The 12,094-nt window shown below is 49.3% G+C and overlaps 3 protein-coding genes across 3 annotated transcripts; 2 read left to right on the forward strand and 1 right to left on the reverse strand.

Moving 5' to 3' along the window:
• Positions 1 to 290: 290 nt before the first annotated feature.
• COCVIDRAFT_37608 (hypothetical protein) lies at positions 291 to 4,761 on the forward strand (the record flags this gene model as incomplete). The annotated part of the gene is made up of 5 exons (XM_014701392.1): positions 291 to 1,578; positions 1,628 to 3,271; positions 3,558 to 3,595; positions 4,147 to 4,436; positions 4,494 to 4,761. The coding sequence occupies 5 exons, from the start codon at positions 291 to 293 to the stop codon at positions 4,759 to 4,761; spliced, it is 3,528 nt and encodes a 1,175-aa protein (XP_014556878.1).
• Positions 4,762 to 5,200: 439 nt separating this feature from the next.
• COCVIDRAFT_26461 (hypothetical protein) lies at positions 5,201 to 6,539 on the forward strand (the record flags this gene model as incomplete). Its single annotated transcript, XM_014701344.1, has 3 exons — positions 5,201 to 5,963; positions 6,018 to 6,049; positions 6,117 to 6,539. 3 exons carry the CDS (start codon positions 5,201 to 5,203, stop codon positions 6,537 to 6,539), a joined length of 1,218 nt encoding a protein of 405 aa, XP_014556830.1.
• A 2,134-nt stretch (positions 6,540 to 8,673) lies between these two features.
• Positions 8,674 to 12,006, reverse strand: COCVIDRAFT_26462 (hypothetical protein; the record flags this gene model as incomplete). Its single annotated transcript, XM_014701345.1, has 4 exons — positions 8,674 to 8,780; positions 8,833 to 11,329; positions 11,376 to 11,931; positions 11,999 to 12,006. 4 exons carry the CDS (start codon positions 12,004 to 12,006, stop codon positions 8,674 to 8,676), a joined length of 3,168 nt encoding a protein of 1,055 aa, XP_014556831.1.
• Between the last annotated feature and the right edge of the window lie 88 nt (positions 12,007 to 12,094).

Consider the following 12,094-nt stretch of genomic DNA (forward strand, 5'->3'; position numbering starts at 1 on the left):
GACGTTGTGGGATAGGATGTAGGAGGATGAATGTGTTTTGGACGGTTGCCGGGTAAACAAGACATCCGCGCTAAAGCCAAGAAAACATCTGCGGGGCGCATGCACGTGCCGACGTGCTCGACGGCGCTAGTACAACTTTTTGACCCGCCGCGGTTTTCTTCTACTGTCGCGTTCACTGCTCATTGCGTCTGCTGGATATCCGACCCCAACTCCACCCTCCGTTCACCGTGTCCAAAGCATGATTCTATACTGCCGAGCCGCGACTGCACGACAACCTTTACAACGGCCAAATGGCTGACAAACCGTTCGAAGATTTGAATTACGGCTACCCTGGCACTGCTCGCTATGATCTAGAGAACAGCGAGTGGCTGTTTGAAAGACAGTATACAACCAAGAATTTCAGGCAAATTCGGACCTTAGAAGGCCTGCGACTTGCAGATACTCTTGCGACAACACCAGTTCAGCTTGTTCATCCTCAGACGTCTGCGAATAAGACAAGCACGCGGGAAGAAGTCAGAAACCTAGTACAGAACATACCCGAATTTGCGGCTGCAGCTGCGCTACTTCCTGACTTAGGTCTTGTCTCTGCTGCAATCTCAAAAACAACTTCCGTTTACGACCCTCTCGTTGGTAGTTTACTGTCCTTCGGTTCCATTACTCTCGGAGACAGATATGAAGGCCCACGCCAGGTCGCTGCGCTACCTGTGGGAGAAGCTGGGAATATACTGCAGTTGGTGGTGTTGAACAAAGAAAGGCTGGGATGGGGTATGATCAGAAAAACATGGATAGATGGGTCAACTCTGAAGGAGGCTGAGAGAGGACACTGGAACGAGGACGCTGCACCTATACAGCAGATCTGCTTCTCTCTATCCGAGGACCGGAGCTCTCTGCTTGCCGTGCGACTTCCCGCACGCACAGTTTTCTTCCACCCCATCTGCTTCCGCCAAGCTCGCGCAAATAAATCTTCGCCTTTCTACGATCTCCCCGCATCGACGATCGATCCGCACCCTATCTTCAGCATAGACAAGGAAATCACTGGCGGATTTACCCATTGTCATGTAGCGTTCAATCCGAGCTTCCAGTCACAATTCGCTATTGTTGATCAGAGCCCAATGTGGAGCGTGTGGGAGATTGATCGTTCGCGCAAGAGTGAAGAATACACCCCTTCATGTCTTGTTCGCGGGCGGATCACCAGTTCGGAAACTGAGGATGTGAGTGGCGAAGATGGATGGGCGAGAGTGCTCTGGGTGGCCGACGTTAGTACTTTGCTGGTCTGCAACAGACGCCATTTGAGCATTGTCAGTATTAAGGGAGGGGAACTGAAGTACCTAGCCTGCCCGACATTCCTCAATCAGCGATCCGCAGAGTGGTTCTTGGACGTCAAGCTTCATCCAAAACATGCGAACCAAGCCTTCATTTTGACCTCTACCCACCTCATTCTGGTGCTAGTCAACAGTTCTGCTGAAGAAAATGCTTCGGCCGAAGATTCAGTGACGACAGTACTGGCATCATGGGCACACTTTCGGGATGCAGAAGATTTTACTCTTCAGATGACTGTACAAATGGCGTCAGAAGATGGTAAGTTATAAACTGATCAGTTCATGATAAGGCTTGCTAACATGAAAAGAATCGTGCCTCGTGCTTTATTCGCAACTGAACAATCTCATTCAGGTGTACACCTTTGCGGAGCACCCTGCAGGCGGTTCCTCTATAGTGGCGTGTTCTGATCCTGGTATACTGGATTTGGCCATCGACGGGTCAGGCCGGATTGCCAATTTATACATGGAGCCTATGCAACAGGGGGGTATCAGAATGGACACAGATTTCTTTCGGTTGTTTGTGGTACTGTCTACCTCCAGTATCCATGAGCTCGTCATTTATACTGCGAAGTCGTCGACTCAAGAATCGTTCACTACCAATGAGGTCGTCGAAGACTTCACACGCAGTATGATAAGACGCCCTCGAGTCGGCATTTCCAAGACGGAAGTGGTGAATAAGGAGGACGAGATAATAGTTACAGATGGTCTAGATGTTCTAGACTCACCCAGCTCCAAGACTACATCAAGGATTTTGAAACCAGAGCAGGTTTTGGAGGACGCTCCCGTGCAGACCACACGTAACAACGAACTCCTATACGAAGCCCTTCAGTACGCAGAAATTCCTGGAAGCAACGTACAAGGTTCTTTGGATATCACAGCGGTTCTGGGCGAGGTGAAGCAAATGCTCGCCGACGATCCTGACTCTGTGCCGTTGCCAATCGGTACGTTGATGGAGTACGCCAATACAAAGCTCCAAATTCCGGATGTGGACGATGCATCTTCGAATCTCCAAGATTTATTAGCCGAAAACGAAGAAAACGCCCTATTTCTTGAACGAATCGCGTCGGCGCAGACACTTGGCTTGGCTGAGGAGGACAACAATCCTACCATCTCAGATATTTATGATACCCTGTTGGAAACTTGGGTCGCACCTCTGCCACCTACGGTACCCAGCCGTGTCCGACAATCCAAAGAGCAGCTTGCCCGGGGTATCGCCGCTCAAGTCATGTTCTCCAGCCTGCGTGTACGAGAGCATGAGCTAGATGCTGCGACCACTGGCTCACATCTGGGCCCAAGCCAGGATCGGGGTATTGCATTACCCATTTTGCCTTCGCGACCGAGGAACGGCGATTTCCATTTTCCATCGCAATTCTCCATCTCTCAACAACTTCCAACACCTCCACAGTCTTCTGTGCCTACATCGTCTTTGCCAGGCTCATCACCGCCTGTCTTGCCTTTCACGCGGAGTGTTCCACAAGATCCTTTGGCGCGACTAAGCAAGCATCTGCGCAACAGAAACCCTTCCAAGGAGCCAGTGGGTATTGGTGCAAATGCATCTCGGATTCTCAGACAATGGCAAGTTGGAGATGATCCAAACAGTTACGATTGGACTGCCATCGAGCGAGACCTTCAGCCCGAGGACATGGATGAGGAAAGCCAAAGGCAACGCGAGAAAGAGCGTAAAGCCAAGGAGCGCAGGGAAAGACGTCAGCAACGCGAAGATGAGTTGGCAAGAGTGAAGGCTACAAGCCAGCCTCTAATGTTTCCAAGAAGCTCTCCCGGGCCCATGTTGAGTGGCATGGTCAACAGCAGTCAAATACCGATACAGAGTCAGATACTAAGTCAAGAGCCAATCTCCAGCTCAGCATTCATAGCACCGCAGAGTCAAATTGAGCCAGGCAAGTTTGGAGGAAGGTTGGATAAGAACAAAAAGAAGAAGAAGAAGAGACTGGGTGGCTTTTGAGTTGGATTTGCGCCGAGCATCTTTTGTATTCTGGTGCCGTAGCACGTAACTAGACTATCAGACCAAAATCACTAGCAATGTGTTACCTATACCACTGATCTATTCCAAGAATCTATTCATTTAGTACTACACTCTTCCTAAACTAGCTGTTGTATAACCCTAGGATGTAGTTGGTATACATATATCAGTAGCAAGGTAGGCATACTACTGTCATTTTGTGATTACTCACTGTCACGATTTAAGCAACCCTGAATGACTTGCTCAATAATCTAAAGAATGCCTAACCGGATACCTATCAGCTGGGATGCAACTGGTTGGTAGTGTTTTTGCGGTATAGTAATCTCTTGAAACTGCATAAAACAGGGTTGCTGTATGAAGAGGGAGGCGAAAGGGTGATAGGAAGTTGACTCGGATTATGAGAACGAGTCAAGCAACGGCCTATAGGAATAGAAGGCACGGCATGTTAATACTAGTCATACGCTTTAAGGCTTCTACATGTGTAGTATCACGGCAAAAGGAGCTGTTTGATACAAATGTTCAACGATTCTAAGTCATCGATCTATTGCAGCTTAGCTGGTTGAGCTTGTAAGCCCTAGAGCAAGATACCATGGTCATATCCGATAGTATCCGATGTTCCGCTAGCCTACAAGAAGATGATGTGTGAATTTGATGATGTCATTGGATGCGGAAGGAAGGAAAGATGCTCCTCCTTTTCGTTCGACCGAGAAAGTGGGGTTGGAGGGGTAGCTTCCGCATCCATGCATTCAAGCTTATGCTCCGGCTACACTAATAAGTCCTTCTTCCACTTCTTCGATACTTCGCTACAATCTTGATCCAATCTAATACACCATTGTTGCATCTTAGCCGTTTTCAGAACCAAAATATCGTTATCCAATTTCTACTCATTCCAAGATGTCAGGCTTTCCATCTCTCCAACCAGCCTTTACGGTCCGCGTCGAAATCGACGCGCCGATGCAGGTCGGTGGCCAGTCAGGGCCCCAATTGGCCATTGTTCCCATGACAAGTGGCACCGTGAAGAGTGAAGAGGGTTTCGAGCCTAAACTCGACGGAGTGCTACATGGCGTGGGATACGACTACATTCACAACGATGCCGATAATGCAAACATGAGACTGGATGTGAGGAGTCAGGTCAAGTGCGTCTTGTAATATCACTTCTCAAAAAGAGGCAGTAGTTAACAAATCATGCGCAGGAATCATGATGGCACCGTTCTTGCAATGTACTACAAGGGAACCGTCAAGCTTACTCCAGGCGTTGGTGCTGTCTTGACTGGCGCTCCAGATGCAAAGACCACAGAGTATGGCGATTCATTTGTCAATTTTTCATTCGAGACCGGCAACCCCAAATATGCTGAGCTGCAAAACGGAACATATGTTGCTGCTGGCCATTTTGTCAAAGAGGCAGGGAACCCCGGAACTATCGTAGAGTACAAGGTTAGCAAGGTTGTGTATAAGGCGTGAAGCATCAAGCGCTGCTAAAGGACTTTAACTCTGCTCCTCAGAATAACGAATAGAAAACTGCAGAAGTGCTATATCATTGCTTACGCCAAATTACATCTAGTGTAGTATACGTTAGTTACCGTATCCACCTTGGCACTGTTTTCAGTGTTGTCACTGCCGCTTTGTTTGTTGTTTGCTCGCTCCTTCCCCACTTTGGACTGGCACGCAAACACTCTTTACCTTCAGCTCAAACTGATATAATTTGACTTGATTCCGGAAATTGCTCGGAAGCATCTGACTTGAGCCTCTACACAAAAGCCTTTTGCAGCTATTTTGAACTACCAAAATCGAGACCTGCCACTTACAGTACAGGTGAGTATACATGCATCGTCAGCCGCAGCTTGCTTGGATTAGTAGATGCTAACAAAAAGACCCACCAAGGATCTAGAATTCATATCCAATGAGTTCAGCTTTACCGCACAACAAGAAGCCTCGCAAGCAGTATGTCTTGGGTGACTTTGTCAAATATGCCACTGGCATATTTGCGGCTCACTTCGTCGCCATCTCCGACATGGGTATCTACGAGTTCGCAGAGAAGCAATACACAGACGAAAAGCAACAATTACAAACTTGTCATATGGTCCTTGTGGGACACTATGCTCGCAAGAGTGGTGGTCCTCCAGTCTGGGCACAAGCGACAGGTGACGGTATACGGTATCATAAAGGTACCGGTTTTTTAGTGGAGCCGCTCATTTTGGACATTCATTGCGGAAAAGTCTACTACGAACCTCCATTCAGCTACATTGGCGGTACGATCAAGAATAGTGATACTCCACGCGGTATGACGCAGGAACGAAAATTTCAGCGAGCAGTGGTTGAATCTGCCATTCACTTCGTCTTCCTCTTGAGCGGGAGATTGAACCAAACCTTAGATATCACAAACCCGGATTTGCTTGGTCATTTCAAGATTGCTCTCGTAAATCTTTTACAGAATCGGAAGGCTCACGAAGCGGCTGACCGTACTCCAACCAAAAGATCCCCAACACGCGTTGAAGAGACAGCCATCACTAAGAACGAAGCGCGTCCTTTCAAAGTTAGTGAGACGAATTATAGGAATCTTACATTTCAAATCATACGAAGGCCTCTGCCACCTATTATTGCGGCTTCACTAAACCGTAGAGTTATCGATTTAACGCGCGATGTTCCCGGATCTTCGCCTCAAGGTAGGCGAATTGAAGCGTGCTTCTGATTGACTAGTAGCTGACATTATGATGTAGCATTCAATGAGCGTATACTTCTCGAGCAACAAGTGCGAGATCTCAAAGCGAAACTCGAAGAAGAAAAGACAAAGACAAATGCACTTGAAGCGAGGCTAGTTCGAGAGAAAGCCAGACGGCAGAGATTACGAGATCAGCGCGGAAGATGGACTACAGAGACAAGCCTTGAAGGCGAAGGTTTCTGCAAAAAGACAGCGATTAGCACAGTGCGAAGCGACCGCACTGGAGCATCGGCTTCAAATTGCAGTTATGAAGGAAGAGCTTGCGCGTGAGAAGGAAGAGCTTGCGCGTGAGAAGGAAGAGCTTGGGTGTGAGAAGGAAGAGCTTGGGTGTGAGAAGAAAGCGAAGATGTTCTGGGAGCACAAGCACAACAGCTTGCCAAGAATTCTGCTTGACCGTAGCCGACTTTCGATTGCTTCAGGGTCTCCAAATGATCAGGAGTCAAGTGTGGCGTTGGTCAGAACATCAGATGCAGGAGTACGCAGTGGCCCATTCGGTTCCGGCCGTTCTCGACCGTTGTGAATACAACTTTTCAGGCTCCGAGGAACTGACAGCTATGTAATTACATTGTACATGTGTGCAGTAGCATTGTATGTCCAAGCTAGGAGTTTGCATATACACAGATGGGTAGTGATGTACTAGCAGGATGCCTTGTCTAAACAGTAGTATAACATCACATGGGCATGAATCTCTCCCAGATTGAAATGCACATAGGGAACCGAACCGCCTCTTATATCAGAAATGATACGTCAAAAGAGTCCAAGCTACACATGCACACGTTCGCCTACTAAACTAACGGCTACCGAACCCGAGCCACACACACACACACACACACTCACCCTCCCCCTCTCTCTTACAACCCATCTCCTCGGCCTCTCTAGTCTCTCTTTTCTTTTTTTCCGCCCAAGTCCCTAACATTCTCGTTTCGAAAAGATCCGCGCTGAACCCAAACACACGTCACTTTTTCCGAGATTTCCAAGTTTAGTCGCAAATGTGGCTTTCCCACATCCACTCACACACACACATACCCACACACCGTTCGGCCAAGTTCGCGCTTCTTCTTTCGTTTTTTTGCTTTTTTTTCTTATGCTTAGGCTACAACAAGCCCTGAACTATACGCAGGTGTGATAGATCGTCGCTTACGGCGTGTATCCGTACAACTTATGCAGGTGTGTTCCAAAACGTCAGCCACCATCGAGAGAGAGAGAGAGAGAGAGGAGCCAGATGCGAGATGGAGTGGCGGGAACGCCGCCCATCTTGCCGCATTGCGATGCTGATTGGGGAAGCTATGGTTGGAATGACGCATAAAATGTGAGCTAGTATTGTGGAAGTGGGTGGGTGAGAAAACAGCGAACGCCATGGTGCCTGTACTTATGCTTAGGTTGTACTACTTTTACATGGAAACGTTTGCTTTTCAGGTACCCACGCATGCGAGAAAAAAAAAAGAAAGGCACTTAGTCAGGACATCGGTGCCCTTTCCCGACGCTTTGAGAATCTCCCCAATCGTCGTCTATCAGCAAAACATCCCGAGTTTAACATATCTGTTTGCTCATTTTTTGCAAATCATACGAGATGGGGGGATGTCATTATCGAGATTGAGAATACATCAATCAGTCAATCAATCCCGCGCGCACCAACCAACCCCCACACCCCCTGAACCGGTGGCTTCCGACGTCGTGAGTACCTCAACGTTTTCTGGTACCCCTTACCCGCCTGCCAGGCGGCCGACCCCTCCCGCTCCCATTCGTGTCCGTGAGGAGAGGTTTTAGCAGCGGCCGTTAGTCGGGCGGCGGCTCTCTGCTAGCTACTATTTTAGTGTGGGAGGAAATGGTCTCATAAACTTTGTTTTTTCTTGGGGACCGCAGCGCTACTAGTCGCGGACACAAGCGGGGGGTGAGCAAAAGCAAATCAGGGCTGCACAAGGGGGCTTATTAACCAAACTTGGTAGCGATTGCAGTAGTCGTGGGCCTGATGATCTCTAAGCCTTTGAGTTGCGTATGCATTATCGATGCATTGGTGAGACCGTGTTGGAGAAGGCGATGAGTATGGAGGGCTGATTGGTAGATTGGGACTATCGTGCTTGACGCGTGGGTAACCAATTAGAGTGCTTGCGTCCATCTCCGTGGAGAACGGGAGAAACAGCACAGGTGTGACTAGATACGATTGCAGCAAATCGAGGATCGTATACACGCTGTACGACGTAATGCTGATACATCAGTGTGCATCAATGCCAAGTGGAATGGTTGAGGCCGGGGTATTCTTAGTCGTATTATACATTGTTGCAGCCAGGGGCTGATGGGCGAATTAAGACTCAAACCCGAAACTTTATAATTATAAGTGCGATGAAAGTAGTATAAGTCGTACAGATGGTGAGACAGCCTCGTCGTCATTCAAGGTCGTAATGCGCACTATGCAGGTGTAGATATGCACAAGCAACAAAAGAAAAAGGGTCGCTAAATCGAATCGTGCGGGAGAAGAATGCCAATGACGCCAGTGGGCGTAAAGTGGATGTAGTATTGATGGTCGCAATCCAGAGTATGTGTTGTCGAGTATGTCGGGGGCGCAGTGACTTGTTGCGAGCGATCGTCGAAAAAGATAAACGCAACTTCCACATGTCTGATCGAACGATGCTGAACAAGCATAGGGACCAATAGGATCACATGATACCCCTCAATCCGCGAAAGCCTCCAGTTTTGGCAGAAGAAGAAGAAGGCTTTCTCTGATCCTTGTCTTTGACCTTCTTCCCAATGTTCTGGGCGCCTCCTGCTTCTGAATCAGCTTGCTGTAGTGTTAAAAGAGGGTACAAATGACTAACCTCGACCATATACCCGAACCTCCGATTTGGCTTCGACCTTGTCTTTCTTATCCCTGCCTGAACTACCGTCTGTGTCGACAGAGAAGCTACTCTTCCCGCTCGAATGAGGCTGTTGAGATTGCAACTGACCCCCGGGAGATGCATCTTGATTGCCAGCATAGTCCGGCCCATAGCCACCGCCGAAGCCGGGATAGGGCGATGGGGCTGTTTGGGAGGGCTGCGTCGTCCCAAAATTCGTAGATCCAAACCTAGCAGAATAATCAGGCATGGTGCCTGACACGGGACTTTGTGCCGACTCTGGAGAGAGATATTGAGGATAGTGTTCCTGTTCTTCGCTAGGCGCTCGGTCTGTTGAAAGAGGAGGCAAGTACCTTGAGTTGTAACTGTTTGCGTGTCGTACACTTGAATTTCGACTCATCTGTGATACCCCAAAGTCAATTTGACCAGATTTGTCTCGAGGGTACAGCTGTCCAATTGCAGCTTGCTGCTCACCCTCGAGTTCGTGATATTTCATCTGCAACTCTGTGTATTGCTCCAGGAGGCGGTAGTGGGTCTTTTTCAGTTGCCGGAGCTTGGCATCGCTCGCCGCCAGCGCCGAGTCGAGCATTTGTTGGACAGACGGGGGAAGCTGTCCTGGCTTTCCGGCGCTCTTGTCAGTCGTCTGTAGCCGTGCCTCCAAATCCATAATGCGGCGTTCGTAGGCCTTTATTGAGCGTTCGTGCTCTTGCTCGCGGCTATTCAGCCGCATGTTTGCGATTTCCAGGTCATTTCGCAAGTCGTTCCGCTCTTGCATGAAGATATGCAGCTCTTTCCTCTGGTCTTCAAAGGCAGCAATCTTCTCTTCTGCCATTTCCAATTCACGTCGAATATCGCTGTAGTCTTCAAGCTCGTATTCCAGCGCCTTTGTTCGTTGCTGGGCTTTGAGCTGCTCTGCCTCGGCTCTCTCCACGATCTTCTTCAGCTGCTCACAATCTGATTGCGTCTTTTGTAGCTCGTGCCGCAGACCACCCTCGTCATTGTGCCAGTTCTTTTCACTTTCCTTGTATGATCGCACCTTTGCATTGAGCTCGCCTTCCCATTTCTTTGACTGGCTTCTGCTCGTTAGTGTCTCTTTCTTTAGCTGAGCATATAGCTCATTTGCCTTGGCAAGCCGGGCCTTCAAAGTTTTGTTAGTGTTGATCAGATTTTGAGTCTCAGCCTCTGCAGTGGCTTCTTTGATGTGCTTGCGTTGGAGCTGACCAATATGCACAAGATGTTGCAACTTGAGATAGCGCTCAAAGTTGAGGTCATTGCGAAGCAGCATGATCTCTCTTTGCAGAGAGGCCATGGTGTGATTCTGAAACTCGTTCTGACTGAGGTTGTTTTGCCCGGATACTGACTGTATGAAACTATCCAGGTTGGACTGTTCAGCTACCAAGCGATGAGCGGCAGCTGTAGACAGGCTGTGCAAGTCGGTTTTCGGGGCTTCTCTCGCAGGTGGCAGCGTGGGGGAATCCGTCATGTCGCGGCCTTTTAGCAGGGGAGATGCCATGGATTTGATAGATACTGCTGACTTGACTGACTTGCACCGTGGTGGAATTTCAAAGTTATCAGGGATGTCTGGAATGTCGCCCGGAGGGATGTTCATTGTCGACTGTGTGTTGCGTCTGCTCTCGTCTGAGCCGTGAACTGTTGCTCCGTCTTGATCATCTAGAGTGAAGTGTGAAGGGATATCTGGCACGGGTGGTAATGCTGCGCTGGGTGGCGGACCAGGGTCTTTCAACGTTGACGATACGGCCACACACAAACCCATGCACTCGATAACAACATCTGCAGGATCGCTCTTCAACCATTTGTTTTCGCTAAGCTCATCTTCGGCCGTCGTGGTAAACATGTTGGGGTGCAACAAATGGACTTGGCGATAGGGTTCGGTGCGGGTGTGAATGAGATCTTGGTCCAAGTCGAAGTCGTGCGCGCCGGGGAAGTTGAGCGACTTGAGGTACTTCCTGGGCTTTCGAATAAAGCTCATGAAGTTGAGTGGGAATAAACCATAGAGGAATGTGAAGTAATGCATAAGCGTGGGCGGCGGCGATTCCGGATAATCGACAGATGGCTGCAGTTGCTCCCAAACTTGCTCCGAATCGTCGTGCTCCTCCTCGTCGTCTTCGCTGTCGTCATAGTAAGCATCCAAGTCAGCTGCCTTGTCATTTTCGCTACTCCCTAGCTTGTCCCAACACAATATCCTACAGTAAACAAGGAACAGCTTGACTAGGTGGTGATCCGAAGTCAAGGCTCCGCAGATATGGGGCAAGAACATGATGAGAACGACAAGGGCAAGCTCTACGACAGTGGATGAGTTGTCGGCAAGCAGGCATTTTTCCAGGTGCTGGATGAGCGGAGTTTCGAGAACCAGATGTAGGTGGGGTGGTTGAAGGCGGACGAAAGCGCTGAGGAGATTGAGAGCCTGGATACGGTGTTGCTTGTGCACAAAGAGTTCGTCAAGTCTGAGGAGAAAGATCTACACAAGTCAGCGTGAATTGTGCCTCCAGGCGTATTATGCCTACCTTTGGCATCTTGCGCCCAAAAGCCACTAGTATATTTTCCAACTCATGCGCGACGAAGCCGTTTTCCGGCGAGACAGGCTCGTCGGGCGAAGAGGGAACCGCGGACCTCGCTAGGTAAATGTCGAGTATTCTGGTGATAAAGAGATCAGACAGGCGCGCCTGCTCTCCGTCCTTGTCCGCTTCAGGATCGTACACCAATATGCTCTGAATAAAGGCTTTTGCATCTTCCATCTCAGTCTTCTTGTAGCCCACACCGTCGATGATGGGCTTGAAAACTGAATTCCACCAGGCGGTCAAGCGCGCCTCTCCGGTGATTGCAGGCCGCAAGATTCGCAAAGCGGAGAGGAAGGCGCCGCGCTTGTCAGGATTGTTTGCGACATGGCGGGTGTAGAGGGCATGGAGGTCTTCATGAAAGCGGTGGGAGTCATGGTCATCGATGTCATGGTAGCGCTCGAGGAAGGCGTCGATGGTTGCGCAAAGCTCGTCGGGCAGCGGATAGGGAACGACATCGGCAGAAAAAGTAGTATTGAGAGCCTTGAGGCCCTCGCGCATGGATCTTCAAGAACAGGTTAGCACTGACATGGCCAAGAGCGTATGGCTTTTGGGAATTTTTTAACGCTTACCCGGACATGCTGAATTGTATGCCCGCCTATTGATGCTACTGAGGCGCTGTGGCCGGCATCAGAGGGCGACGGGCGGGTCTATGAGTGTTTGACGAC

Source organism: Bipolaris victoriae (genome assembly GCF_000527765.1).
Source record: "Bipolaris victoriae FI3 unplaced genomic scaffold scaffold_40, whole genome shotgun sequence".
Lineage (NCBI taxonomy): Eukaryota > Fungi > Ascomycota > Dothideomycetes > Pleosporales > Pleosporaceae > Bipolaris > Bipolaris victoriae.